Source organism: Chrysemys picta, chromosome 1, assembly GCF_011386835.1.
Source record: "Chrysemys picta bellii isolate R12L10 chromosome 1, ASM1138683v2, whole genome shotgun sequence".
NCBI classification, from domain to species: Eukaryota; Metazoa; Chordata; order Testudines; family Emydidae; genus Chrysemys; species Chrysemys picta.
In genome coordinates, this window is record NC_088791.1 from 61,634,487 (window position 1) to 61,659,708 (window position 25,222).

The following is a 25,222-nucleotide window of genomic DNA, read 5'->3' on the forward strand; positions in this document are numbered from 1 at the left end:
AAATGTTCACTGCTGTTAGTGGGAACTTTTGTGGTTGCAGTGGTCACTGCATTTCTCGAATGCTCGAAGTTCAATGGCAGTGGGGTGGGAGCATATCCCACATGTGTGGATATATCCCACATGTGTGGATGTGAGAAGTGACACTTGAAGAACCACAGTTACTGGTAAGAAACCTTTTTCTTTCCAGATGCTCAAACTTGCTGAAATATTCCATATTCCTTCAGCTTCTTTTGAGTTCAGAAGGTTAAATTCAGTTTTTCTGCTTTAAAAAAAAATCTATAAAGACTAGCACTGAGGCATATTATATAGTATCTTTGCAATTTGACTTTTTTCCTTTACGTTTATATTTCCAATATTTAAAATAAGTCTTGATCCCTGGAAGGGGCTGAGCACCCACAGCTCACATTAATTTCAAGAGAGCTATCTTTCAGGTTCAGGCCATTAAACAGTGCACTGAAGGTAAATGTTTGGTTTTATGTGTGTAAGCCTTTACACATTCAGCTCCCAACCTGGTATATCTTTCTTGTTGGTGAAACACTTTAGTGCCTGCACTCTTTATGAATGCTAAAGTGCCTGTCTTTCTTTTAGGTATTGTCCAAACTGTAAAGAACATCAGCAAGCAACCAAAAAGTTAGATTTGTGGTCACTGCCCCCAGTACTGGTAGTACATCTAAAGCGCTTTTCTTACAGTAGATATATGAGGGACAAGCTGGATACACTGGTTGATTTTCCAATAAAGTAAGAAAAACTTTTGAATTGAAATATTTAAATGTTAGCTTTCACATTTGTAACATGCCTAACGTTTTGAGATTAAATTAAATTCATCTTTTAATTAACATTTATATTCAATGGGTCCATGCTTAATTTGCAAAATATATTAGTTCAAATTTACCGATCAAGTCAGCACTAATGTGGAAAAAGCAATACTCTTGAGCAGAAGATGTAGAAAATGGAGGCTGTGGGATGGAGGACTGACTAACACGAAACAAGTAAAATATTCAGATAGGTGTGAAAAATAATTCACTGATTGGCATTGGCAAAGGACTCTGGAAGGAGATATTTGACTTTGACAGCTACAGGTTAATATATGTTAAGATACCGTATAGAGGCAGTTGAACAAAGTGGAAGCCAGGATAAGTGTTTGTTTGAAGCTAACTTATGTTTAAATTCTTTTTATGTAAATTTGAGAATCGAGAAGGGTGTGTATGTACAACCTCTGATCCCATACCTGTTGTGTTAGATCAGAAGAGAGAATGTGTGCACTCCCAACATTTCCAGTGTTGTGTCAGTTGTGTTTTCCTATATATGAGGCTTTGTGCCACTGTTTGGCTCCAGTAGGATATGTTTTAAAATAAAAGGGCCCGAAGACAACACTCAAATGTTAAGCAACAGTTGTAAAAAAAAACATTAACATAATGTGAGCTTTTCTTTAAACAGTGACTTGGATATGTCAGAGTTCCTTATTAATCCAAATGCAGGGCCTTGCCGCTATAATTTGATTGCTGTGTCCAACCACTATGGAGGAATGGGAGGAGGGCATTGTAAGTTAATTTTGAACACCATTATTTTACATATTAACTTTCTGTTCTGTTTTATTTTGACTGTTTATTAGCACTAAAACTGACTCTTACTAATCAGCTGCGTTTTTAAAAAATGGCCAAAGGGCAAAAAAAAAAATTAAAAAAAATACCCATGTCATTTAATTCTGTTACTTGAAAAGTATACAGTAGTTGAATACAAATATCTATTTGAGATGAGCTTTCAAGAATAATGTTAAGTTCTTTTGTACTTTGTTTTGGCTGAGTCTGTCACGGAAGGGACATATTTATTCTCCAAAAAGCACTACAATGCTGTAATATCAACTCACTTTGCCTTCCTGGTCTGAGATTTTATATGCAGTTATGCCTCTCATTCAAAGGGAGGAGAGGAATGAAGAGTTGGGTAAAAGCCACTAAGAACCTTTATTCTGGCTGATTGCCCTTTCCTTTAAACACTCTTTTAAAAAGGTGAAAGCTAAATTGGCATATGCTTTTCTTGCTGTTAATGGAGTGAAAAAATACCTAAACCTGGAATACTTGGGTTAACATAATGAAAAAGAAAAAGGCTGGTTGGAAGTATGAATCTTATAGCTACGATAAGGCTTCTGTTAATAAGTTTATACCATATTATCTATAATGAGATTCAAAAGTCATATGTTTGATGAGGACCAGCTTGAATTCTTTATAGATTTATTTTGCTCAGTTGCCAAAGTTCTTAGTTAACATGCTTCTTTTGGATCCTAGATACTGCTTTTGCAAAAAATAAAGATGATGGAAAATGGTACTACTTTGATGACAGTAGTGTATCAACTGCATCTGAGGACCAAATAGTGGCAAGTATCCTTGTTTTTCTGAAATCACAGCTACTGTTTCTTATCTGGGAGGAAAAAAGCATAAATCTTCAAAACCTGAAAACTAATTTGTAGTTAATAGTTTGTTAACTTTGGCAGCCTTTTGATTTGTTTAAGGGACAGTGCAAACACACAACAGTTTCTGTTTATATTCCAAAAACCAGCAGATTTCAGCAGAAGTTTGAGGACTGTTTGCATGTTTATTATACTTTAAGCGTAGCAACAGCTATCTGCCTATCTTAAGGTAATGGTTCAAACTCTTGCTCAGCAAACTTTGCCCTGTTTATTAAATTCTACTTTAAAAAAAAAAAAAAAACTAGCAAGCTCACCCCTCTTGTGAGAAAGCAATTGCAAAGAAGGGAAAAAGGACATGTGGCTAATATAAATTAACGCGGGGGTGGGAGGAAACACCATTGAAACCTTGAAGGGATTTTGAAAAATGTTCAGATATTCTGTTGCATTCATGCTGGGGCTGTCAATTAATCTCAGTTAACGCATGCAATTAATTTTTTTGATTTTTAATCACGCTGCTAAACAATAGAATACCAATGGAAATTTAGAAAAACCTCAAAATATTTTATACATTTTCAAATATATTGATTTCAATTACAACACAGAATATAAAATGTACAGTGCTCACTTTATATTACATTTTATTACAAATATTTGCACTGTAAAAATGATAAACTAAAGAAATAGTATTTTGCAATTCACCTCATACAAGTACTGTAGTGCAATCTCTTGTTGTGAAAGTGCAACTTATAAATGTTGGGTTTTTTTGTTACATAACTGCACTGAAAACAAAACAATGTAAAACTTTAGTGCAGCGGTTCTCAAACTGTGGCTCGGGACCTCAAAGTGGGTTGGGACCCCATTTTAATGGGGTGACCAAGGCTGGCTTAGATTTTCTGGGGCCCAGTGCGGAAGCCAAAGCCTGGGGCCAAGCTGAAGCCCAATACCCACTTCCTGGACTAAAGCCCAATGCCTGGGGCTGAAGCCCTTGTACTCAGGCTTCAGTCCCACTCCTGGGGTCATGTAGTAATTTTTGTGGTTAGAAGAGGGTCACGGTGCAATGAAGTTTGAGAACCCCTGCTGTGGAGCTTACAAGTCCCCTCAGTCCTACTTCTTGTTCATCCAGTCGCTAAGAGAAACTAGTTTGTTTACATTTGCAGGAGATAATGCTGCCCGCCTCTTGTTTACAGTGTCACCTGAAAGTGAGAACAGGTGTTCCCATGGCACTTTTGTAGACGGCATTGCAAGATATTTACGTTCCAGATATGCTGAACATTTGTATGCCTCTTCATGCTTCGTTCCAGAGGACATGTTTCCATGCTGATGATGCTCATTAAAAGATAATGTGTTAATTACATTTGTGACTGAACTCCTTGGGGGAGAATTGTATGTCTCCTGCTCTGTTTTACCCGCATTCTGCCATATATTTCATGTTATAGCAGTCTCAGATGATGACTGAGTATGTTGTTCGTTTTAAGAACACTTTCACTGCAGATTTGACAAAACGCAAAGAAGGTACCAATGTGAGATTTCTAAAAATAGCTACAGCACTCGGTCCAAGGTTTAAGAATCTGAAGTGCCTTCCAAAATCTGAGGGATTTCAGAAGTCTTAAAAGAGCAACACTCTGCAGAAACTACAGAACCCAAACCACCAAAAAAGAAACAGCTGATTCGCGCGCCACGGCCCCTCGGGATCTCCCCCTCCCTCCCGGGTTTGAGAGCCTGGGAGGGAGGGGGAGCAGCGGCGCGCGAATCAGCTGTTTCGCGTGCCGCGGCCACTCGGCATCTCCCCCTCCCTCCCATGTTTGAAAGCCTGGGAGGGAGGGGGAGACCCCGAGTGGCCGAGGCGCATGCGCTGCTTCTCCCTCTCCCTCCCTCCCTCCTAGGCTTGAGAGCCTGGGGGAGGAGGCAGGGCTGGGGATTTGGGGAAGGGGCAGAGTTGAGGCGGGGCCGGGGGTGGGGTAAGAAAAATACGGGGGGGTGGGGGGGCGGACCAAAATTGTTTTTGCTTGGGGCGGCAAAAATCCTAGAACCGGCCCTGTCAAGCAGAACCCATCATCAGCTTGGACGCATATCTTCTGTAATGGTGGTTGAAACATAAAGAGACATACAAATCTTTAGCGCATCTGGAATGTAAATATCTTGCGATGCTGGCTACAACAGTGCCATGCAAACTCCTGTTCTCACTTTCAGGTGACATTGTAAACAAGAAGTAGGCAGCAGTATCTCCTGCACATGTAAACAAACTTGTCTGAGCGATTGGCTGAACAAGTAGGACTGAGTGGACTTGTAGGCTCTAAAGTTTGACATTGTTTTATTTTTGAATGCAGTTATTTTTTGCGCATAATTATACATTTGTAAATTCAACTTTCATGATGGAGATTGCACTACAGTACTTGTATTAAGTGAATTGAAAAATACTATTTTTTATTTTTACAGTGCAAATATTTATAATAAAAAATAAATATAAAGTGAGCACTGTACACTTTGCATTCTGAGTTGAAATTGAAATCAATATATTTAAATATGTGGAAAACATCCAAAAATATTTTAAATAAATGGTATTCTATTGTTTAACAGCACAATTAATCATGATTAAGTTTTTTGAATCGCTTGACTGCCCATATTTATACATTCTATACATTTACTGTACTTCAAAAACTTTTTCCATTAACATGCAGCGTTTTTGTTTCACTAGAATTGTTTTCTTTATCCCATTTAGACCTACAAGTGTAGAGATAATGTTGAACTTACGACACCAGACATTTTCCTATCAACAGACTGTGATATCAAATACATGATTATTTACTATAGCATCCACGTGGAAAGAGCCACTCTGAGAAAGAGAGCCCTTATTAAAGTGCACACATTCATTACTAGACAACAGAGCTAAACAATACTTGCCAAATGTATTTGTCTGATTTCTTCAAGTTGTTTTTCAGTGTGACTGATGCCATTAAACTAAGGGTGTCAGTTTTGATAACACTGAACATTTCTTAAAATAATCTGACAATAATATGGTAAAATCCCTGGAGTTGCCATGAATTGGATTACACATTTCCTCTGGTGCTTTCTCCATAGATAGGTTTCTTGAGTTCCATTAATCTTGTCCTTGTTTATTTGAGTCATAGCAATTAGGATTTAGTGCTAGAAATTTCAATGGTCTATCCGTGCAACTCATCATATATATATTATATAATATTGTGTCCTCCCACTGCTAAATTCTAGGTTCCTTATGCAAACGTTGAAGGTGTTCAAAATTGGCAATGTTAAGTGACTTATGTGCTAAATTTTCTTAGTTAAAATCCCATTACTTCTTGACCAAAACAACACAGGATGGGAGAGAATCGACACTCATGTGTGCAGAGGGGTCATTTTAATGTGTTAAAGAGCTTATTTTTGCATGCCATTCATTTCTGCCTTGCTTGATAATTCTTCATTTGTTGTACTTGATTTAATGTAGCCAGGGGGTGGGGGAAATTTGATTCTTTGTTTGTTGTTGTATACTCTCTAGGTGGGTAATCTGTCACTCTTACAGTAGTTTGTAAGAGCAAACTGCAGTGATATAGGGTATATGTTTATACTGATAAATATGGCTTCTTTGTGGGGGAGGAATTTAAGTTAACTATAAACTTATTCAAATTTCCTCCCCTACCCACTCAAAAAAAAATGTACTGAGCTGTGAATTAATCTTGTTTCCTAGAAAATACAACACTCCCAACATAAAACCATTACACACTCATAATAAAGGTAGCACTCAATGTTAGAGACACAAGGTGGGTGAGGTAATATCTTTTATTGAACCAACTTCTGCTGGTGAGAGACACGAGCTTTCAGGGTTACACAGAGCTCCTCTTCAGGTCTGGGAAACTAACTCAGGCCAGGTCTACACTGCAGACCTATATCGGTATAACTACATTGCTCAGGGGTGTGAAAAATCCACACCCCACGTGACATAGTTATTATGACCTAACCCCTGTGGAGACAACGCTACGTTGATGGGAGAGCTTCTCTCAAAAAGCAAAAGATTTGCCTTTGATGATCATTAAGGTAGTAACAGTTTGTTTTTTCTTGTTTGACAGTCCAAAGCAGCATATGTGCTCTTCTACCAGAGACAGGACACTATCAGTGGAACTGGGTTTTTCCCTCTTGACCGGGAAACTAAACAAGGTGCTTCAGCTGCCACAGGCGTCCCATTAGAGAGTGATGAAGACAGCAATGAGAATGAGAATGATATAGAAAATGAAAATTGTATGCACACTAACTAATAGAGGACCTAGAAGCCATAAAAAGAAAGACTTTCTCATTGGAGATATCTATTGAAAGAATGAAATTGCCCACCAAATTAAAAATAAAATCTGAGATGGGGAATTTCAGATAACAGAATGTAAATCCTTTATTGCATTTTAATATGTGCAGTACTTGAAGTGAAACACAATGAAAACTTAAACAGAAATTGTCTCTAATACATTTACAGACTTGTATTCACAAGCTATCTATAGGATATCACAAATAAACCCCTTTTAAGTTTTCTGCTGCTGTTTTGATGAATTATGTTTTCTTCATTTGGGATGTGAGTTAATAACTAAAATGTTAAATTTGTGGACTTTGGTCATTTATTTTCTTAGTATTACAAGAATACTACGGTGGAGAGCCTAGTTTTTGGATGATTTTATTCATGTATATTAGGCTGTCACATGTACTACTATTATTTAGCTAGTACATGTGGCATAAATATGAGAAGTAGTATTCCTGAAACACCAAATTTTGAAGTTTCTCCCTAGAAATTAATGTTGACCAATTTTAAACTCAATCATGATAGAAGAAAATATCTTGAAAAGGTGTTTTAACCTTTTGTGGTATAATTAAACATCCAGATTATTATGTTCATCTTATTGCTGCTGTGGAACAGGTTCTGGATTTCATGCTGAATTAACAAACTTTTTCAATTAAATGTAAGTATCCCTTGTTGCTTGTTGGATCTATTCTGTTGACATTATAATTCCTGTTATCTTGCTTATAAGCCATGCATAACTTTAATCTGGTGTCTCTCCAAAATTTAAAATTGTGCTGTAAGTCTCCCCCTGCCCTCCCATGTGGGTAGTTTGGCAGCTTTCAAACTACTTTGTTATAGGGACAGATTTAATAGTATTCTGTATCCATAGTAATGACTGTGCGTCAGGCTTAGATAAAAGAATTTTTTCCACATAACTTGCCTTTAAATTGTTAATGAACAATTGGTTTTAAAGGTAGGTCTGTTAATTTTCTGTGTGTGTTCCTGATGGAAGCACCATAGCCTTACAGCTTATCTCAAAAGGTAACTTATTAAAGGAGAATTGGCATTTGCATGTTCAAGAGTCAGAACCTATACAGTATATAAAGCATACAAACCTTGAATTGGATTTTAGTTAACCATGTTCAAGAGTCCAGGATGCCAAAAATAAGTGTGACGGTTTGAAACATTTTTAATTTGCTGCTTTCCCTTTGATCTAGTTGGACGAATGTATTGTTGATTTGTATACAATACTGCCTTTGATAGGAGCTCTTAAGTGTGGGGGCACACTTCACATATCTACTACCTGAAGAATTGCTTTGTGTCCCACTGTTATGAAAAGCAAAAAGTATGATGTTCTTCACTTGAACTAATCAAATACAATAGGTTATAAATTGTGTATTGTAAATAAAAGTTCACTCTGTGAGTGCACATTTTGGTAAATTATTTATTTATGTTAGCATTAAAAAGTTTAAAAAATTGCATTTGACCAGGATATAAATGAGGTATGTTGGACATGGCTTTGCATTATACCTTGATATTAAAGCTGGTGTTTCATCCTGGTATTTTAAAGCTGCTTTCTGAGTTTTTTTTTTAATGTAAACTAACCTCCTGCATGACAGAGGTTAAAATTTTGTCTGCACTTGAGTTCACTTGGGTTTACATTTGAAATGCGCATGTTTATTTAATACAGATTTCAATAAAGCTATTCAAGGCCTTATTTAGTCTTTCAATTTCTTACTAAAATAAATCTTGCCAAAAGGTTTTGCTTAATGGGTAGATGACCAAATGCTACCAGAACCTACATAATCTTTGGTTACAACATGGTCATTAATGGCTAATCACAATAAGATGCGTGGTATTTCCAGACAACAGGTGGAACATGTGAAATGACTTGTTTTTTTCTGCCATATGTCTAGTTCCAAGAGGCCCAAAAGGCAGTAAGATAAATTCTTAAAGTTAATATGTCATACGATGTAAGAGATCTAAATCACTACATCTATTATAAAGATGGTCACTAAAAATGTAGTTTTTCAACTGTAATAAAGAATAATTAGCACTCAAAAATAAGGTCCCATCTTAACTTTGACATAAGTTTGAGACATAGGAAATGTGGCTCTAATTCTGAATGTATGAGAAAAGTTAGTTTCTGAGTTGTAATGTTTGGAAAAATGTTTAAATATTATTTAAATGAAATAGTTAAAGCAACCTATTTTTCAGATACTGAACTTCAAGCTTATGAGAAGAACCTAAATCTGTAGCCCACACTTACTGCCTCCATTGCTAGTGGTAAATTTAAGTTTTTTCAAAAGCGACAGAGTCCTGTGGCACCTTATAGACTAACAGACGTATTGGAGCATAAGCTTTCTTTGTCGCTTTTTACAGATCCATACTAACACGGCTACCCCTCTGATACTTAAGTTTTTCAGTTGGTTGTAAATTTCAACCTCTCTGATAGAAAATATTGCTTACTTTTTGCAATGTCTCTAAAGATGTTGCTTATTTTTGGAAACATTCCTATATGTAGCCTCTGATAACTGAAAAAGCCCCATATCGTGATTCTAGTAGTGTGAGAAGTGGGCTTGCATTCAGGAGTCCTAGATTCCCAACTCTGTCACTTTTCTCCCACCCAGTCTTTGTTTGGCACACCTGGAGTTTTTTGAAGTATTTTTTTCCCCTTTGCCTTGAAAAACATTTCTGTGAATATCACCAGTGTAGTGGCTATTGAAAAATATGCAACAGTGGCTTCAAAATGTTTTCTTAGGGTGGGACATAGACCGAAATTATTTGATCTCATCTGTTTTGGGCCACGACTAGCTGGACTGCAATACATGTTTCCATATTGGTAGCATATGTGTATCCCCTTCTGCTACGCTGAGCAGTCATTAGCCACAGCTCAGCATCGGTCCAGTCCCTTGGATTTTTTGAAGTATCAGCATTTATGTATAGTAGTTTTGTTTATTCATTTTAAGAGCTTACTTTGGAAACGCTCATTTTGCTGGCAAACAGGCTGTGGCCAAGTAGAAGGGATTTCCAGGCAACATAGGCTGTGTTTGGTATGCAGAGAGGGCTTGATCTGCAGCAAGGGAGATTTAGGAAAAGATACTAGGAAAAACTTTCTAACTATAAGGGTAGTTAAGCTCTGGAATAGGTTACCCAGGGAGGTTGATGACTTCTCAAGGTCGCTTCCAGCCCTACATTTCTACAATTCTATGACTTGTTAGCAACTTAAGTGTGTTTTTCCAGGAGCACTTTTCCATGTTGTCAAGTTGCCATGACAGTAGTTTAAAAGAATGATTAGAAACAAAATTTCAGTACTTTTGCTTTCAAGGTGGTAATGTATAGGTCTGAAGCTCTAAGTTATGCTAAAGGTTTGTTTATTAAGACTCACATAAAACTTTGAAGTTAGGCTAAGAAAGATCATAAAAAATGTTAAGCAGATTTTACATTAGAGTGAAAATTTATCTAAAGGTGGTAATCTGTTTTTGCGAACTTATTTTGCAACTGCTTAAATACATATGCTCGGAATCAGGGAGTATTATATTTGCACCACCTGCAAAATGTACGAAATGCCCTATGGTTGTGCTTGTTCTCTATATAACTCAGAGAACAAAGGTTTAAAAAAAACCTAAAGAGTTCAAGTGGTAACTAGAGTGTTAGAAACAGAACCTGCTTCCTCTCTCACAATTTACAAAAAGCAAGAGATAAGAGTACAGCATACTTTAAAAAAAAACAGAAACAAAAAAAGTAGAAACTTAGGAAGGCAAAGAAAGGCGCAAACAGTTACCAAAAAATAGCTTCGGTGTAACAAAGCGGGAAGCTTCCATGAATCATGCTAAATGCAGACAGGCGACCTCTTCCAAAAACAGCTAAAATAACTTATCCTAGATCTTGTATGTTCAAATGCTTTGCTATTTACCTTGCTAATTTTAATGCCTTTACAAACTCTTTCCTTTCTGATATTTCTTTAATAGCTAACCACTGGCTTATTATTCATTATTTTCTTTCTTCTCTTTAATTATGCTTTTAAAACAAGGTTTAAAACACTAAGTTTTATCCTAAAATTGATAATTGATCTAAATTATAGGATTTAAATCTAACAATGTACTGGTGTCTACATTAAGCGACAAAGAGTCCTGTGGCACCTTATAGACTAACAGATGTATTGGAGCATAAGCTTTCTTGGGCGAATACCCACTTCGTCAGACGCATGGTGTCTACGTTGCATTATTTAGTTTGGAGAGCACCCTGGTGACTGAATGCTGCAGCCACCTCCGCTGACGAGCCACCTCTGGCGCGACACTGGCTGTGTGTCTCCCTGAGGAGATTGCATGGTGCGGGGCACCGATCCCTGCTGGTTACGCTAGCGCAAAAACACCAAGGCGGCGCATCTCACTGCCATTGGTAACAGCTATTCAGGAGCAACAGCTGGGCGCTGCAGGGAGGGGCTGCTGCTTTGTCCACCCAATCTCCGCCCATTCTTTGGAGGCTGTCATGGCCACAAAAAGCTTCACTGATGGTTGCATTTGAGAAATGCTGTTCTAGAATAACTCAATTGCTATTTCAAATACTCAAAAAACTGGTATTTTGGCTAACTTGGGAACAGTAACCCCACATCTTAATGATAATGATGTAAAATTAATTGTATTTCAATGGCCAGTCTCCTATATATTTATTTTATTTTGTATTTGCCCATGCTTAATCCTTCCAGCTAAGTATTTGTTAGGTTGGCAGCTGTCCACTCAATAGGCTACCTGGAAGGAAACATTAATAAGGAACTCCTGCATATACTGGAATATTTTGTATATTGTGATGAATCCAGAATATGAAGAGCCCCTCACACAGCCTGTTGCTCTGTTAAGGAAAATTTGTATGTATGTAAGTGTGATGTGATTGGCATCACAATTCCAGTCTGTGGATATGCCTGACTAGAAGAAGAGACCAACACGATCAGTGAGTTAGTCACTACTGTGTCGTGCCTGGCTCACCAAATAGCATAATCCAGTTGTGAGGATAACCTGTAATATGAAGGGGACACAACTGTGTGGTACCTAACCACAAAAACTACCAATATGGCTTTTTAACATGTCCAGTTACTAACAACTTCCATTTTACACCTCTAGGAAAAATTATCATTGAACACAGTTGTTACTACTGTCTCAATTTGGAAAAAAGAAACCACAATTGATAGTATTTCAAAAGAAACACATCTTGACCAATATGTACCCCAATTCAAGGGTCCACATAAATCCTTTAATTCTAAATTAAGATGTTATAAGATAAAAAGAATATCATGTTATTTAATTAGTAAGAGTATGGCCCAGTCCAAGAAACAATTGAAAGTCTAATTCAAAATGGTAATCCTGAAGTATCGATAATTCCCATGCATTTAAAAGATACAATTTTCTTGTTAATATTATTATACTGTATTAATTCTGTTTTGCCACTTACAGATAATAGTGGTTTTTTTTGGTTTTTTTTGCTTTTGCACTGTCTTAAGGTATTAAATGGAGCTACTAAATGAACATTTCAAATCACAGCAAAGATTAATGAGGTAAAGGTGTCATTATAATAAACTGTTACGGTGACAAGCGGAGGAGGGTGTTAACACATAGGCCTAAAGCTCTATGTGATACTAAAGAATTGTTAATCAAGACTCCTATGAAGCTTTGTGAAGCTAGGCTAAGAAAGCTGCTAATGTTAGCAACAACATTTTACATTGCTTATAGAGGGGAAAAATATATCTAAAGTAGGGCTGTTGATTAATCGCAGTTAACTCATGTGATTAACTCAAAAAAATCACAATTTAAAAAAATATTAATTGCAGTTTTAATTGCACTGTTAAACAATAGAATACCAATTGAAATTTATTAAATATTTTGGATTTTTCCTACATTTTCATATATATTGCATTCTGTGTTGTAATTGAAATCAAAGTCTGTATTTTTTGTTACAAATATTTCACTGTAAAAATGAAAAAATAGTATTTTTCAATTCATCTCATATGAGTACTGTAGTGCAATCTTTGTTGTGAAAGTGCAACTTACAAAATGTAGATTTTTTTGTTACATAACTGCATTCAAAAACAGAACAATGTAAAACTTCAGAGCCTACAAGTCCACTCAGTCCAACTTCTTGTTCAGCCAATTGCTCAGACAAACAAGTTTGTTTACATTTACAGGAGATAATGCTGCCCTCTTCTTATTTACAATGTCACCAGAAAGTGAGAACAGGTATTTGCATGGTACTTTTGTAGCCGGGGCGTTGCAAGGTATTTACGTGCCAGATATGCTAAACATTCGTATTGTGAAGCAAAGAGATTCTTTCCCCCAAGAATCAGGCAGGCACAGAAAATACTGAAGGGGGTTTATTTACGGTACTGGGAAGACTGACAAGCAGCTTCAAAGGTGTGGTGTTACAGTGACCAATATATACCTTTCTCTTATCACTTCATTTGCATTTATCTTGTTCTTACAGAGACAAACATTGTTTCAGAGACAGAACGCACTTAACATGACCGTGACAGGAACAGAACATATGCATCAAAACTATTTTGATGACATCAGTTATCCATAACTACCTTAAGGCGAAGAGGTTGGGTGGGGGTGAGTGTTTACAGATATCCGGAGGGCTGTGAAGGGAGGGTTTGTTCTGTTCTAAGAGCCGAGTTACTGGGCGGACATTTGACCATATAAGTTTATCAAGTGTTTACAGTTGTCAGTGTCCTTGGGATTCTGGTATTTCTGCTGGTTAGTTACATGGATTTTTCTATCAGCTGCTAACTGAATTTTAACTCTTGCCTAACAGTATGCCCTTTCATGCTTTGGCCACCATTCCAGAGAACATGCTTCCGTGCTAATGACGCTCGTTTAAAAAAAAACAACGCATTAATGAAATTTGTGACCACTCCTGGGGGAGAGTTGTATGTCCCCTGCTCTGCACCTGTCCTCTGGAATGGTGGTTGAAGCATGAAGGGACATATGAATCTTTAGTGCATCTGGCACATAAATATCTTGCGATGCCGGCTACAACAGTGCCATGAGAACACTTCTTCTCACTTTCCGGTGATATTGTAAACAAGATGCGGACAGCATTATCTCCTGAAAATGTAAACAAACTTGTTTGAGCGATTGTCTGAATAAGAAGCAGGATTGAGTGGACTTGTAGGCTCTGAAATTTTACATTGTTTTATTTTTGAATGCAGTTTTTTTGTACATAATTCTACATTTGTAAATTCAACTTTCATGATAAAGAGATTGCACTACAGTACTTGTATCAGATTAACTGAAAAATACTATTTTTTTTTTTACAGTGCAAATACTTGTAATCAAAAATAAAGTGAGCACTGTATACTTCGTGTTCTGTGTTGTAATTGAAATCAACATATTTGAAATTGTAGAAAACATAAACAATTTTTAAATAAATGGTATTCTATTATTGTTTAACAGTGAGATTAATCATGCAATTAATTGTGATTAAGTTTTTTAATCTCTTGCCAGCCTTAACTGTCAGCACACCAAAAAAATTAATTATTTGCCCAGCTCTATATACAAATGTATCAGAATGTGGTTGATATATTTCTCCTAGGTGCAAAAGTAACTCTTGGTCTCCAATGACATTTTGCTTAGATCTATTAAACGTATTAACTTTCATTTTCGGACATTTTGAGTGCTTCAGTTTTTGGGTGCCCAACTTGAGACACATTAAAGGACCTGATTTTTGGAAAGTGCTGAATCTCATTGGCCTGCAATGACCAGCTGGTTTTACTGCTGACTTTCTCTGTATGTTGTACCCATTTCCTTCAGTCGTTTCCTTTCTCTCTTTAGCTTGTAAGATAATACTTAGTGCTGCCATGAGTGCAGGGGACTGGGCTAGATAACATCTGGAGGACCCTTCCAGTCCTACGATTCGATGATTCTTCAGGACAAAGGTCATTCATTTTGTGAATTTGTACAACACCCACACAGTGTTTTTAAGAGCACTTGCCATATATATAAAAAGCATAAGAATTGCAGATGCAGCCATAAGTTCAGCAATACTGTGCTTCCTCAATATATTTGACAGGTTTAAAAAAAAAAAAAAAGCTTTTCAGAGGGTAATTCTGTTCAGACTGACTGCCAGTTACAACAAACACTTCTGTCACGATTCGTTGGCATGATGTGTATTAATTGTTAGCGTTAATTTGTACACTGATTTGAGAGTTTTCCCTTCTTGCAGCTATCTACTATTAAGGGAAGCATATGGCTCTATGGCGTTAGTTTTTTTGGATGTCTTCCAGATTTTCTATGAAGTATGTTTTTTTTCTGTTTCTGTGTTGCCTTGTTATCTGAACAACAAGATTTATACTGAGTCGGGTCACTGATTGTAAACATAGCAGCATATGCAACTGAGCAAAGATATACATATGGTGAAGGGCTTCTGAGTGAAATGTAGAAAAAGAAATGTTTCAATAGGAAGCATATTATTCTTTGTATAGCAACAAAGGTGTGTGTGATACTTTACAGACAGAAAGATAAGACCCCATTACCCCAAGAAGCTCATAATCCAAGCCCCCTACCCTAAGGAGTTTATAATCTGGATAGTTGATGTTACAATTTGTTATAGGCCTGCCTGAGTGGCAATTAAATGGTCAAATATTGATCTGGTTTTGAGGAGGGTTGTGCAGGAGGTGCATATAAGAGAGGTGTCAAGTATCAGAGGGGTAGCCGTGTTAGTCTGAATCTGTAAAAAGCAACAGAGGGTCCTGTGGCACCTTTGAGACTAACAGAAGTATTGGGAGCATAAGCTTTCGTGGGTAAGAACCTCACTTCTTCAGATGCAAGATTTGCATCTGAAGAAGTGAGGTTCTTACCCACGAAAGCTTATGCTCCCAATACTTCTGTTAGTCTCAAAGGTGCCACAGGACCCTCTGTTGCTTTATATAAGAGAGGCTGATTCAGGCATAAGCAGGCAGCATGAAAGAACAGGGCCTGAAAAATCCACTCACCTGCTATAGATTGGAAACTCTGCCGGGTGAGTGCATCTCCCTCTGCAGAATCAAAGATTTCATTTTAAAAGATCATTTTATTCAGTTAATACATCTGTAGATCTAAATAGCATTATAGATGACCAAATACTATTCAGCAAATATATTGCTCAGCTAATACTCATTGAATATATTCAGCGAATACTTTTTCCGCTATTTACTATTATTTTTCCTCTAGTAAGTTAAATTTAAAAAAAATTAAATAGAAAGTTGATTGGCAATATGTTGCAATTTAATACAGGGTAGAATTAAGAGTATACAATGTTTTATTCTTTTAAACTATAGATTGATTTTGGCAGAATGTTCCATTAAGAAAATTGAACTGAAATGTTTCCAGGCTGGAATTTCAAAACTTTTAATTTAGATCAAAAATGTCAAAACTAAACATTCTGACATTTCTGGATCAAAAAGTTTCAGAACACTTTAGTTTGTCAAAAGTTTCAACATTTCATCCCAATTTAGGACAAAAAAAATTGTCACAGTATTGGAATTTTCTACAGGGCAATTTCCATTGCTGATCAGTTCTACTAGAGGCCTTGTTTAGGTTGGGTTCCCATGAACTAGGAATTGTTCAGACATATAATAAATGACAGTCACTGCCCCAAAGAGTGCAGTTACTTGCAGTGTGATATATGTATAAGATTCTGGACTCTCCAGATATAGTTGGTAGCCATTTTTCCTTTATATATTTGACAGTCAGAATGATATATTCAGGAGGATAGTGCTGAGTGTAGAGAGAATACAGCAGGATCCACTGCCCATTGAAACCAGAAATCTAGAGGGGGAAAATGTCACTAACATATGTCCCCAGCTGGAAAAACTGTGCAATGAGAAGCAGGCACATCCATCCCATTAAGAAGACGCCTGGTCTGCAAGTTATTTTATATTTTATGTACAATATTTGATTCTTTTCTAATTAGTAGAGAATAGGGTTGGGTCTTTACTGACACAGTACAGAAATCCAGATTTTACACTACAAAAATTGAATACATAATATAGTTTTCAAAGTTGGAAAACTATTTAACTCAAGTAATAACACGTTTTTTAGCAGTTTTGTTACATTATTGTACTGCTTATAGTTCACTTTTAAACAAAATTGTTTTCCCTATTTGAATACCCAATTTTGCTTTCAACATTTTTTTAAAGTATAATTTTACTAAAACTATTTGGTTTCAAAGATCTTGAAGCATTTCTTTGAGTGCATATTGCTAGGGCTTTCTATCATTCCAATTGTTTACTTTAAAATGAAAAGGAAACATACATTATTTACTGTATTATAGTTTATATGTATGTAATTTAAATTAATAATTTTCCTCAAGAAGTGTTAATAGTTGGCCACAGTGCTTATTACAGCTGCACAGGTGGGTCTCAGGGGAAAAAGTTTGGGAACCCCTGCAATAGAGATCTATAAAATCATGAATGGTGTGGAAAATGTAACCAGAGAAGTGTTATTTACCCTTTCACACAATACAAAACCAGGGGTCACCTGATGAAATTAATAGACAACAGGTATAATACAAACCAGAGGAAGTACTCTTGCACACAATGCACAACGAACTTATGCCACTCATTGCCATGGGATGTTGTGATAGCTAAAAGTATAGCTGGGTTCAAAAAAGAACAGGATAACTTCCTGGAGGAAAGGTCCATCAATGCTATTAGCCAAAATGGTCAGGACAGAACCCTATGGTTGGGGTGAAACCAAACCTCTGACTACCAGAAACTGAGAATGGAAGACAGGGGTGGAGCATTCCAAAATTGCCCTGCTCTGTACTTTCCCCCTGAATCTCTGGTATGGGCCATTGTTGGAGACAGATACTTGCTAAGATGGACTGTGGTGTGGCCCAGTATGCCAGTTCTTACGTGCTCTTATGTTCTTACCCAGAATATCATTTAGCCCACTTGTTAGATGCATTTGGAGTATAATGTCCAGTTTTAGTCACCATAGTTGAAGACAGACACAATTAAGCTGTAGAAAGTACAGCAGAGGACAAATACAGTGCTAACTGGAATGGATGGACTTGCATTTTAGATGCAGCACTAAAGCAGCTATACTTAAAGTTTTGTCAATTTTTATGGATGTGAGGAAACTAACAAAATCTGAGATTTAGTCTTGAGACAGGATGATTTAAAATTAAATGACATGTCTGAAGTATTTAAAATTCGCTAAGAGATGTTACGAAAGTAAGCTTGATATACCTGGTTGCCAAACCACAACTAAAGAGGGAATAAGAATTTAAAGAAGCATTATATTATAGAGAGTTAATAGACTAAATAAATTTAGTCAAGTAGCTCTCTGGAATTTAAGCAAAAGTTGGATGGCCATATAAATTTTAAGGAGTCAGGAATAGTGGTCATTTTTGTAATTGGGAATACCCTACAACTCTTTCTTGGGGTAAAGAGGAAAGCTTTTTAGCTGTTCAGGTTCCCCTCCTCTCACCCCATATTAGCAATAGGTTTGGAGAGGAGGTTTCTGTGTATTGGGGTGTCACACTTTCCAGAGTGATTCACAGCTGTGAGTGCCAATCTCAGTTCACTGTCCGAAAACAGAGCAAATACCTCAAACTGGTGGTATATTCTATAATTAGTTTTCACTAAGTCAGTAACAAATGTGCACTCCTAGACTACTATATGGGTTACACTGGAATGGGTTACCTAGAGAGGTGGTGGAATCTCCTTCCTTAGAGGTTTTTAAGGTCAGGGTTGACAAAGCCCTGGCTGGGATGATTTAGTTGGGAATTGGTCGTGCTTTGAGCAGGGGGTTGGACTAGATGACCTCTTGAGGTCCCTTCCAACCCTGATATTCTATGATTCTACGATATTAGTCTTACCATGGAGCCACGGACAGTACCCTTAAGCTCTCCAACCCCTACTTTACCACCCAAACTGGACTTTGTGATGAAAGGTTATTAAAACCAAAATTCATCACACATTAGGTTACTCCCGACCCCTAGGGGCCAGCCACTTACCCCAGGTCAATGGATACTCTTGATCTTACCAAAGACAATGCTGTACCAATTTCTCTAGTAAACTAACCAAAGATTTATTAGCTAGGAAAAAGAAATGAGTTATTGAGAAGTTATGGAAGGTAAAATACATTATGGGTGAGTAAGTTTGTAGTCCAAATGATAGCAGAGATGTAGTATCTGCTAGTTCTCTGTAAGTCTCTCAGGGATACCTCTGTCCAATCGCTCAGGATTCCCCCTGTCAGAACCCATCAGTTCAGAGATACAGAATCGCTCCTAGGGTTTATTTTTATGTTTTCCCTGCAAAGCAGTTTGTCAAGTGTTCCCATCATAGCAGGTGTCTGTAAATTTCCCATACTTTGGAGTTAGCATGTGTCTTCATTTGCAGTTCCAAGGCTCCAGTCCCATTAGATGGGCAATTAAATTACAGATACACACATAATACATTTAGTTACAGCAATCCAGACAATCTTTCACTAGTTTTCATGAAGTTCTTACACAGTAAGTAAATTCTTATCCGAATACTAATGCACCTGTGATCTAGGATTATCTAATTACAGGGATACATAATTTAACTACATGTAATCTGATAGCAGACAACAGAATACAGATAAGTGAAGACAATGCCCTAGTTTTCATGAATTTAGAGCAAATGTAATTACTGGACCATATGCCATGTAAATGTAATGTGATATCATCTCCCTTTGTTCTAGTCTAACAAGTGAATTGGTTCATGCATATTAATACACTTAACATTTCTTTGATATTCACACACACTCCAAACTGAGCTGCTCGATCAGTGTCATGGGTGGGGGAGGGGTGTCAACCAAAAAGAACTTAAATTATTTTGGAAGTTTACATTGGATTGATATGGTGGGGTTGTCATTAAGTCATTTCAGAAATTAAAGCCCTATAGCCTGCTTCTGATTCTATACTACTAAGTACCTAGAAAAAACAGCTGAGTGACAGGTACTGTAGCACAAGAGATAATGTGACTGACACTATAAACATCATGAACTAGTCTGCCTTTGATTTATAAGTTGTAATCATATAGAAATAACTATCTGTATTATAACACACACAATACACAAACTACAGGCAACTATTTTAGAATCAAATCTTTTACATTCCAAGATATTTATAATTACTGTTCCTAAATGTTTTCATTATTGTCTTTATGCAATATTTAAAAAGGTGAGCTATATTAAAACAACCTGAGAACTAGATTCTCTCATGCTTACACACATGGAGTAATACCTTATTCCTTCAGTAGCCCTCGCTGAAGAGTAAGTCACTACTCTATCTGAGTAAGGGTAGAAGAATCTGGCTTCCATACAAGCTAATTTTTCAGGCAGCCCATAATGTTGATTATGGCTGAATTGGATGCTTAAAGTGTTTTTTCTTTATTAAACAAAGAGAACATTATTTACTGTAAATTAACATGTACTATATTTTATTACATATTGACTAGCTTGCTTGTTTAGGATATGATGAAACAATTCTTATTCATTACACAACTGTAAGATAGGTAAACATGGCCACATAGTTGTCTTTCCCATATTTTGATTACAGGGATAACAACTATAGTAGGAAGCTTTAATTGAAAAGCTTGCATTCAGAAAAATTCCACCCCAAATGCCAACTTTCTTTTATAAAGAAAGATACCCTTAATAGTAGCAAACCATTTCTATGGCCCTGAATCTGCAAAGACTTGCACATATGCTTAACTTTAAGCATGCAAATAGCCCCATCAGTGAGACTACTTGTGCACTTCAAGTTAAGCATATATGTAGTCTTTGCAGTATTGGGGTTTATGTTTCCAAAACAGATACAGGCACAAGTATGAAAAAGAGAAACAGAAGTAAATAATTAAGAAAGCTAACTATCAGAAATACTTGACTGTAGTCATAAATTGTATTACAATTATTTCCTTATTCTCTCTAAGGCAGTCATGTGTGTTCTCCTGTGACCATATAATTTGGATTGGTCTGTAAATTACCATAAAGACTAAATAGCAGGATGTAATAGTTTATGCAAGAAAGCTCTTTAGAAACTATTTAGTTAAGTCTTACAGAAGTCAATAGGGCTACTCGTGTGTTTATAATTAAGCATACTGAATTAGGGCCTTAGAACTAGGTATCTGATGCTTTCATGTTGTTATGGTATCCAGTCTCTGTTTAGTGAAATACTATGGTTGAAATCTTGCCTCCCCCTGAAACTAAATTTTACCATTGACTTCAATGGGAGCAAGATATCATCCTTTGAGTTTTAAAATGTTTAATGTCTTAATTTTTGTACAATTTTTAAATTAATAGCCACATGATGCAGCATATTTCAAATGATATATAGCAAAACCTTTTGCTGAACATTAAATATATAAATCATTCTCTTTAAAGTGACTTTTCAGCTTTTGACCTCTATAGTGCAAATTGAGATTTTTGTTTTTTTAAGTCAGCATTGTTAGTCCAAACACCAATTTCAAGCATCGGGTAAGATGCAGAGAAGACTATTGCATTAGCCTCAATTTTTTTACTATGTACTATTTGGTTAACATTATATTTCTATAGGAAAAAGAAGGGCAAAAGAGCCAATTTGTGAGAGATACCTTTTATGTTTGGATGTAAAATAATCATGAAACAAGATAAAATGAATTATGGGAGAGCCATGGCCATGACACAGTCGATGCTGTGTTCTGTTTCGCACTTCAAGTGGAAATTCTTCATCTTTGTTTTGTATGAAAACTAGTGTGTATCTTCTCAAAATTTTCCACACAATCTTTGAGTAAAGCTTGAGTTTTCAGAGGAGTTTCAAGAAAATTGGTTACTTAGTTTCCAAATGATCAATTAAGAACAGACCCAAAAAATGTTTACTAAGTCTCATGATTTTTCAGGCCCCTCTAGCTTGAAGTCTACAAACCACAGAAAGTAAAAATATGTATGCAATAAGACTTTAGTGGGCTCTCTAGGGTTATGTAATTATTCTGTTAATTAACAAAAGAAAAAGAAAATTAGTGTTCCTTGTCGCAACTGTATGCATATGCATCACAGATAGCCAACTGTGAAGCAGCGGCTGGTTGAAGGCCAAGACCTATAAGGAAAAGTTCAGCTGGTTCAGGAGTGAAACTAAAGTGTGTTCAGTGAGTTTAGGAGCTCACTCCTGAACTGGCTAAACAGTTTCATGGAGAACATCATCTTTAACAAAGCACTACCTACTGTGTAGATTAGAGTATCCTGTTTTTTGTGAAACCATTTAGCTGGCTCAGCACAGAAGCTCCTAGTCTTTGTGAAAATACTCTCAATTGCTACTTTGATGAATAGGGTCTTTGTGAAAGATCCCAGCTGGCTCCGAAGCAGATACCATTCTTTGTGAAAGGAGCCACTGCTGTGTCAGAGATCCCTTCTTAATTAGCAATATACATTATAATCCATTTCTTATGCACAATGTTTAACTAATGGAGATCATGAAAAAAAGTTACCAACATGAAAAATTCAGAAAGGAAAAGTTTGTTTTGCAAAGGGAAAGTGAAATGTCTCATTGATAGCAAAGGAAAATGAACAGTTTGTTTCATAATATGTTGACCACCTCTACTTTTGAATGCTTTATGAGAGCAATACAGTACTATTTACTGTCACATGCCCCTAGTCATGAGCTTTCCATACAAAACTGGAGCTTAAAACAGTAGAAAAGAGGATTTTCTAGCCTAGTAGCATTTGTGTGGTGTTACAGAGGAAGATCTTCAACAAACAGGATAATTTCATAAAGAAAAGGATCTCTGTGAAAGTGCCTCTTTATGAAAAGGGAACTCCTGAGCTGGCTGGGTAGTTTCATGAATATCTTGTTTTTCATAAATGTGCCCAACTGCCTCAGAGGAGAGCTGGCTTGTGAACTTTCACAAAGCCCCTGTTATTTTGTTAAACTAGGCACTAATGTGTTGGCAACCTTTGTTTAAAAAAAAAAAAAAAACCTGGGAAAGTAATGGTGCAAAAAATACGACTTAAGGTTGCCCATATAATATATCTACAATACAAAACACAAGGAAATAAAAAAGGAATATAACAATATCTGCCTTCTACTGCTTCACCTAGAGACCATATTACCACTAAAACATCCACCACAACACCTTAATTTTGCCCCAGTAGATACCAACCAGCCTTTCCCCAAATCACTCAACACCATAAACAGACCCAACCTTCCTCATACTATGCACTCTGCGTTGCTCTGGAAAACCAAACTGGCTCATGTTTGGGGAAGGGCATCTGGATAACGGGACAGAGCTGGGGCTGTGGTGTGTTGTAGGGCGGGTGGGTCTAGCGAGGCTGGAGGAACAGGAAGTGTTTCCAGACGCGTAGTGGCCGACACCGCAACTTTTAATTTCCTTGCTTGTGTGGTTGCAGAGCCCCTGCACCCCTCCCCAGCCTTTTCGCCTGCAGTTCCCCGGGCAGGAGCGCCGGGCGGGCAGAGCGGTGCGCGCCCATTTTTCCAGGGGCCTGGGCACGGGACCCGTTGCTAACCCGCCACTGTGTGGTAGGTGCGTTATAGCCGGAGCCACCTGGAGCGCTGCGTGCCCCGCGGTTACAGGGGGACACGCTATTCAATAGGCACCGTCTCCCCGGGGTGCAGGGCGGGGCACACTGAGGAAAGGCGCTAGGTGTCATCACCCCCGAGCCCGCCTGGGGCGGCTCCCAAAGCACCTCAGGGGCCGGTTACTCGCCGCCTATAGAGACGAAGGGGCAGCGCCTCTCCTCGGGTAGGTTCACACCCGCCGGGGAGCCCCGCTCTCCCCGCCCCCGGGCCGTGCGCGCGGAAGTGGGGCTGACGCGGCGCCGCCGCCGCCCGGGATTGTGGGAGCGGGAGGGGACCGAGGCGGAAGGTTTCCGGCGCTTTCGCGCAGACGTGTCCGGCTGCGGCCCCGCTGTCCCAGCCGCTGATCCGGCCCGTCCTTCCGCAGCTGCCGCCTCAGCCCGGGCCGGCGGCGCCATGTCCGGGACCAGCAGCCCCGAGGCCGTGAAGAAGCTGCTGGAAAACACGCAGGGAGACCTGCGGGGCCTGAGCCTGGAGTGCCGGAAGAAATTCCCCCCCGTCAAGGAGGTGAGGGGCTGGGGCGGGCCAGAAGGGGGTGGGGCAGCGTCCCCGTCTCACCCCCCTGCCCTGGGGCCCCCTCGGAGCTAGGCCGGCGCCTGAGAGGCCGGGGGGGCCCTGGCTGCGGTGTGCTGGGTGTGCTGAGCCCGCCTGCGCTGGGCAGGTGCCGGGTGCGGGCTGGTAACCCGAGTTATGTTGCTGACAACTTGGTTCTGTCTTTGCTCCGGTTTATAACCACCAGGAAGATCTGGCGCTTCGGGTTGGACTTGAAACTTTTCAAGCCTAGTCTCTGCCCAGAGATGGGTGTTGGGGGGTGAGGGTGGGAAGAGTTGTGTTCCTACTAGTTCAGCAGGCTGAGCTCAGGTAGTGTGCTGAAAAATGCTGCTTCTCGTCCGTCCCGTTCCCACCTACTCCTCCCCCCCCTCCCAAAAAAAGTCTTACGGACTTTTCATAATCAGTTCAGGTGCGGGTTGAAAAATGAAATTTAGCAGGGAGATACCTCTTAAAAAGGAGAAGTAACTCTGAATGATCTGATGAAATTTGCTTGAAGCTTGGCTCAGTTATGAGGCTTTGCACATATTTTGCACATATATTGTAAATGTTTAACAATAGCAGTATTTTTAACAGGAGTCAGCCAATTATAAAAGAAAGGGAAGGTAGGCTGCATTAGGTGTATATTGCTAATTTAGTCCCTGGTTCTTTGCGGGCAGGTCCCTTTGCTTGCATGGCACCCCATTGACTTCAGTGGGGTTTCATATATGTACAGGGTTCTAAATTCGCAGATCTAGTTGTGGAACTGAGGTTTTATCTATGGAGTGGATGTGTACCTCTCCTGAATGAAGGTCTCCAAATTCAGTGTATCTTGTTTAGAACCACTGAAATCTTTGTCAGCAGGTAAAGTTATCCATCATGCAAGGTGCACACTAAGTGCATCAGAGCTCTTCATGAACTCTTTCGCTGGGCATGTGCTTTGCATGTCAACAAGTTGTTTTGATTTCAAGTGAAGGAACTTATTTTCTTTTCTTAAAAAAAAAAGAGAGAGCTTTATTTTTTATTAATGAAATTTCAATGTTAAGAACCAAATTTATTATAAGTTCTGAAATCAAAATTAAGGTTGCAAATGCAGTCTTAGATCAACATCAACTTCAAAATCACACTTGTCTGAATTTAACCTCTTTTCTTAAAGTGTCAAGATTACAATAGCTGAAAGAGATAGGATTTTCCTTTTTTGATTATTTTATGCATTTAACAATATTTTGTGTGTAGTTAGTTTTCCTTTTTTCACCTTGGTAGTATGTCACTTCCCATTTTTTGTGGGTTTTTCTCACACAAACAAGAAGAGGAAAAACACACTTAAAACTGTAAAAAATGATTGTAAAACCACAAAAACTGAAAGTTTGTGTTACCTGAAACAACTCATTTCTTTTGACTGCATTTTACATTGACAGTGTCCCTTTAACTCTGCTTCATTTTGCATA

General features: G+C 38.1%; 2 protein-coding genes across 22 annotated transcripts in view; both read left to right on the forward strand.

Annotated features, from left to right (window-relative positions):
- USP15 (ubiquitin specific peptidase 15) overlaps positions 1-8,394 on the forward strand; it is a 137,527-nt gene extending 129,133 nt beyond the window's left edge. For 8 of the 15 annotated variants that reach the window (XM_005303165.5, XM_005303166.5, XM_042855119.2 and 5 more), the window contains 4 exons: positions 589-738; positions 1,438-1,541; positions 2,283-2,371; positions 6,484-8,394. In XM_005303165.5, the coding sequence (XP_005303222.2) occupies positions 589-738; positions 1,438-1,541; positions 2,283-2,371; positions 6,484-6,669 (529 nt within the window). In that variant the 3' untranslated portion in view covers positions 6,670-8,394. Of the gene's footprint in view, positions 1-588; positions 739-1,437; positions 1,542-2,282; positions 2,372-6,483 lie in introns of those variants that run through there. The other 7 variants (XR_006175557.2, XR_010592641.1, XR_010592630.1 and 4 more) reach the window with 5 other exon arrangements.
- A 14,771-nt stretch (positions 8,395-23,165) lies between these two features.
- Positions 23,166-25,222, forward strand: part of MON2 (MON2 homolog, regulator of endosome-to-Golgi trafficking) — a 180,742-nt gene continuing 178,685 nt past the window's right edge. For 3 of the 7 annotated variants that reach the window (XM_005303172.5, XM_065568221.1, XM_065568400.1), the window contains exon 1: positions 23,496-23,753. In XM_005303172.5, coding sequence (XP_005303229.1) covers positions 23,643-23,753 — 111 coding nt within the window. In that variant the 5' untranslated portion in view covers positions 23,496-23,642. Of the gene's footprint in view, positions 23,190-23,239; positions 23,413-23,469; positions 23,754-25,222 lie in introns of those variants that run through there. The other 4 variants (XM_065568270.1, XM_065568361.1, XM_065568308.1 and 1 more) reach the window with 3 other exon arrangements.